This window comes from Hyalella azteca, unplaced genomic scaffold (assembly GCF_000764305.2).
Source record: "Hyalella azteca isolate HAZT.00-mixed unplaced genomic scaffold, Hazt_2.0.2 contig15253, whole genome shotgun sequence".
Classification (NCBI taxonomy): domain Eukaryota; kingdom Metazoa; phylum Arthropoda; class Malacostraca; order Amphipoda; family Hyalellidae; genus Hyalella; species Hyalella azteca.
The window spans coordinates 23,192-28,728 of NW_025945110.1; the positions used below are offsets into that span (position 1 = coordinate 23,192).

The following is a 5,537-nucleotide window of genomic DNA, read 5'->3' on the forward strand; positions in this document are numbered from 1 at the left end:
CAGTCGGAACGGGGTAGTCAGGTCTGAGTGGCAGTGTCTCAGGCAGTAGTCGTGTCCCGCCAGCCCTACAGTGAGGTTCTACACTGAACTCACCTCGCTCCGCTGCTCCACTAGCGATCTTGTGCCCTAGCGCTAGTTACTGTGGCTGTGCTCTATATGCTCCATCAAGCAGTGTAAGGCCCATCGTGCTTGTTGTACTATTTTATTTAACGTGTTGCTATTAAGTGTACTTTACTGGAATAAAAGGAAAGTTTTACTCGTATAACCGACTTTTAATGAATGAACATCCCAGTGCAATAAAGTGAACTTTCTACAAGATAGTTGCCGGCGTTTGGCCGTGGAGCTTCGATCATCCTGATAAGATTAAAGGTAGCGGCACACGTCCGGTGACACCATCATAAATACCCTAAATAAAAAAATTCTCATGAATGTATAAGGAGGACGAAGTAAGGATTCAGTAGAATTTAACCTTCAAGTCTTAAACGATTTTTTGAAAGATCAAGCTGTAATAGTCGAATTATTATAAATAACAACATTAATTGTAATAAAGTGCGCAGTACATAGAAAGCATGAAGCAGCAAGTAATTATGAACAATTCTTATCGTACCAATATAAAATAAATGTACAAATAATGCAAGTAAAAATAAAAGCATGTTCCACATTGTGATGCTAATTCAATGTTGGTTATAACTGGTTAAGATTGAATTAATGTATAGTGCATTTATGTGTTTCATGAAGACTTTCCTATTTTGCGATCTCTGCCACCAGTTAAAGGGCAGAATTAAGCATTCATCAGAGCACGGCTTTGAATCTCCATGTCCTTCATTTCTATAATCATTCTCTCAATGTCCTCCTTTTTGAGACGTCCTTTATTAACGGAGATGGTAACTTGACCTCTGCCTCCTGTCTTCCGGTCCACGCCAGTAGCACTCAATATCCCGTTCATGTCTAGGGAAAAAGTTACCGCGATTGAGGGTACCTTAGCCAGGGCCCTTTCGATGCCTTCAACAATGAACTCTCCCAACAGATTGTTCATCGATGCAACTGAAAATTCGCCTTCATAAACTTTGACTGCTATGGCTTTTTGATAATCGGAGGTTGTCGTGTAATTCCTAGTGCATTCGACTGGTATCTTAGAATTTCGCATGATTATGGTGCTCATTTTATCACCAATAATATCCGTACCAAGTGATAGCGGCGTCACATCCGTCAGCTGAATGTCTTCTACACTTCGGTCGTTGTTGAGCATGGCTGCCTGGACAGCTGCGCCATACGCAACTGCTTCCGCAGGGTTGATCGTCCTTTTGATTCCCTTGTTTGGAAATTTTCCCTCTAGCATTTTTTTGAGCTTGGGAATCCAACTCGAACCGCCGACTAAGAGAACTTCGTGAATTTCGTTGGTTGTCAGCCCGGCATTGCTAATCGCTTTGTCCACACACTGCATAGTTTCTGCAAAAATATCTGCGCAAAGTGATTCGAACCTGCCTCGGGTTAAAGGGAAGATGAAATCTTTCCCTTGACTTAAGCCCTCGATATGAACTTTGTGCTGCTCCCGAACTGACAAACTGATCTTTGCCTGTTCGGCATGTTTGGCAATTTTTGCTTTTGCTTTTATATCATCTGATACATTCAGTCCAGTTTTCTCCCTGAATTTTTCGATCAAAAATTCACCAACGCGAGAGTCTATGTCTCCTCCTCCAAGCTGGCTATTACCCTCAACAGATTTGACTTCGTAGTTTCCTCTCTTCATTTTCAGAACCGCTGCATCGAAAGTCCCGCCACCAAAGTCAAAGATCAGAATGTTGGTCTCATTGGGTACGATCGTGTCTTCCCCGTACGCAAGGGCGGCAGCGGTTGGTTCGTTGATGATTTTCAGTACCTGGAGACCCGCAATGGTTCCGGCATCGATGGTAGCTTGTCGTTGTGAGTCTGTAAAGTACGCAGGTACAGTAATAACCGCTTTCCTCACTTTACATCCAAGGAATATTTCTGCGATGTCTTTCATTTTAGACAGCACGATCGCAGAAATCTCTTCCGGGGCGAAAAACTTCTCCTCTTTAAGATATTGAACGCAGATTTTGGGGTTGCCGCTGTCGTCGACGACGCGGTATGGCCAGTGGGGGAGTTTATTCTGCACTGCTTCATCGCCGAACTTGCGTCCGATGAGTCTCTTCACTTCGTATACTGTGTTGGCAGGATTCATGGTGCGCTGAGCCTTAGCGTACTCCCCAATAAGTCGTTCCTCGTCAGTGAACGCCACAAACGACGGCGTGAGGCTACTACCTAGCTCGTCGGCGATGATAGTCACGCGCCCGTTCCTGACGATCCCCACGCACGAGTTAGTCGTGCCCAAGTCGATGCCAATCGCGTAGTCCTGCTTCGGCGCCATCTTGAATTTCGCTTCGACGGCCAGGTTAATCTGAAATTATGGTTGGTTTTTTAATCGAAAACATTCTCAGGGGGATATTTTAAAAAAAAAATTGTATGTGAAAGGGACAACTAGTTTCGTTAGCACTGTAGTTACGCTCAAAGCAATTGAATATGATTGAAGGTAAATTAGGTAAAAATTATTGAAGAAATTATGAGAAGTATAAGAAAAAGATAACCAAAAACCGGAAAATATTACCAAACGACCTAAGATGTCGGTAGATTTGAACGTCCATCTCATAACATCCAGAAAATATTAAATAAGAATTCCAAACAAATTACATATGAAATACAACGGCCACTTGCATCATTTTAGATCAATTTTTAAACATTAACATTTGATTATTCATGACAGGCTAAACAAAGAAATTTGATGATTAAATAATTCAAATTTCTGAATCAATGCAATTTATGTAAAGATTTGTGACTGATTTAGGAAAAGCAAGTCAATCTAAGCGTAGGTTCTTGGCAGTCACGATCAACAGATACACCACTTTCTTACCACGCTAATCTGTTCACTGCGTCACATTGTACGGTTAGTGGACGGTTTGAAATTTTTTCGAGCTCCATTGTTAATGAATTGGGGCAATAGTTCACAAAAGTTTTGATCATTACCGTCTCTATTAGAAATATAAATGATAAAATATTAATACTTTCAAAAACTAAATAATACTGTCGTGCTAGTTTAAGCGTTGCACATACTTGAATACTTGCTTCCTCATGTTTGGCTTTGATTTCCGTTACAACCGGAAACTTTTCGTTTCCAATGTTCTTCAAGTGTAGAAAGAGAGGGCTTCTCCCCTGAAATATTAGTGATTTTTATCTAAGCTTTGAATATTGCGGGATGATGTTTTGAGGAGGGCCGAGGAAATGTTATCGTTATCTACATAGGCTTTGAGTGCTTCCTTCCAAAATTTTGAGGGTGGTTAGCTTCTGAATTGAAGACACCTTTAAGTCGCCCTGCGCGTAAATTAGCGGCTCTATAATGTCCGCTTTACGAGCGGAATAAGAATCTGATCAGAATCCGGTCATTAACCGAGCGAGCTTGGGCTAACCGTAGAGCGAGCGTAATTGGCACCTGATAGCTTCGGCACGGACACGGCGGAACCTGAAAAGTGCGATAAAAAATGCCCCCTCCCTTCCCCCTTATAATGGGGAAAGGGTGGGGGCATTTGAATCGCTGTAGGCTATGTATTAGTGCAGACTAGACGGAAACGTAAAAATGTAACACAGCGGGCGGCACAATTATGCAAATGGCGAGGAATCACTAATTTTGACAGGGAATAATAAAAGTTAATGCAACTTAGAACACATACTTTCCACAATACCCATAAGATTCTCCAATATTTGCTAGAATGCCAGATTCTCTAACATTGCCGAACAAAACAATCTCCAACATTCACTAGCACTCAACAGTCAACATTCTCCAATATTCCACACCGCCCAATATTATCCCACATTATCCATCGGCAAAACATTTCACCCCAATCACCCGCACCAAACACTCTTACCTATTGCGTGTACCAAACATTCATACATACGGCAGAGCAAAACATTCTCTCACCTTATACAGTATTAAACCATCTCTCATATTCTCCATCACCAAACAATCACATATACTGTCAAGCATTCTTCTGCAATAACCGTTTAAATCAGTCAACAAAGTTCTCCCAAAATACTTGCAAACAACAGACTAGTGTATCCACAGGGCTCAATTTTAACCATTTCAACATAGCGCAGATTCAATATGATAGCAAATTCCTGTGTTTCCAGGTACGAAGTACATAAAATGGAATTAATTGTTTGCGGTAATGCAATTCAAGGCGAGACGACTGCATTCCTACTTCCTCCTACATGCACGTGTCACATTCAGGGTTATTTGCTAACAACTCACTAGCTCACGACACGTCACTTGTTTGTACAGTATATCGAACTGTTTTGCACGAGTCTATAAAATTCTGCCTACAGTGGTTGTAAAGAAGAATAGATCAGTTGCTACCGTCGAAATTTCAGTTGGAATTCGTAACCTTCCTAACCTTGCCATGTTCAATGGCAAGTTCGGAAATTTGCCCTCTAATAATTTGTAATACTTCGAAAAATACCCAATTCATAACACATCGATTTCACTCTGGTATACCCAATTAATGGTGGGCACAGCTAATCGAAAAGTTAGCTTCAACAACCGTCAGTCCGCCAACTGAAAAGTTAGCTTTTATAACGGTAAACCGACAAATCGACGAAAAAATTAGCTGAATTTACCGCTAACCGCTAACTTTTAGAATATCAACTTAGCTTTGGCTTAATTTTTTGGGGGCCCCTAAAACTCTGAAAAATTGACTTAGAGAGCTGAACTTTTAATTTGTTGTAACATTGACAAGGAGCTTTCCAAAAGGTGTAGCATGCCAGAGATCAGGTGATGATCAAGATGTACATAAATAATTAAAAGAACAAATGAAATTAAGCAGTAGTTGACATTCAACATACAGTTTATCAAACGAGCGAAGAAAGTATTAAACGAATGCAAAATATTAAGAAATAAAAACACACAGGTAGAAGCAGGGTTACACACTGCTTTTACTCTGGCTTTCCCTTCATCTCCTCGAGGTGATGATTGTTGCCATTATGTTTATGATAACGTACCTTGTCGTCCCTGACACTGTAAGACTGTGTGTTACGTGACTAACGTCCAAAGTGAACTCAACTGCATAATTACACAATGCTGCGTCAACCAATCACGTCTTGAGCTACTATATTATGTAAGAGTTTAATAAGACGTTATTGGTTTACGGACATAAGTTGACGTAGTCAGCCATCGATGTGGCACACTGCTAACGATACTTAGAATTATTACTACCCTATCGAAATTCGAAGACCTGTCTGCCGCTGGCACACGGACGCCCCAAGTTCTTATGGCCGGGTAAATTAGAAGCTCTATGTCCGCATTAGGTTCCGGTTGCCGTAGCGAAATAAGCGCCGAAATGGAATCTTGTGAAATTACTCGTCGAGCTTGGGGCGATCGTGGGGCGCGCGTATTTGGTACCTGATACGTTCGGGACAGACACGGCCGAATATGAAAAATGCTTAAAAAAATGCCCCCTCCCTTCCCCCCC

General features: G+C 41.4%; 1 protein-coding gene across 1 annotated transcript in view; it reads right to left on the reverse strand.

The window, feature by feature from the left end:
• Nucleotides 1–269: 269 nt before the first annotated feature.
• LOC108670796 overlaps nucleotides 270–5,537 on the reverse strand; it is a 24,408-nt gene continuing 19,140 nt past the window's right edge. Inside the window, exon 11 of the mRNA XM_018158289.2 lies at nucleotides 270–2,419. Within this exon, the coding sequence (XP_018013778.1) occupies nucleotides 782–2,419 (1,638 nt within the window). The 3' untranslated portion in view covers nucleotides 270–781. The remainder of the gene's footprint in view (nucleotides 2,420–5,537) is intronic.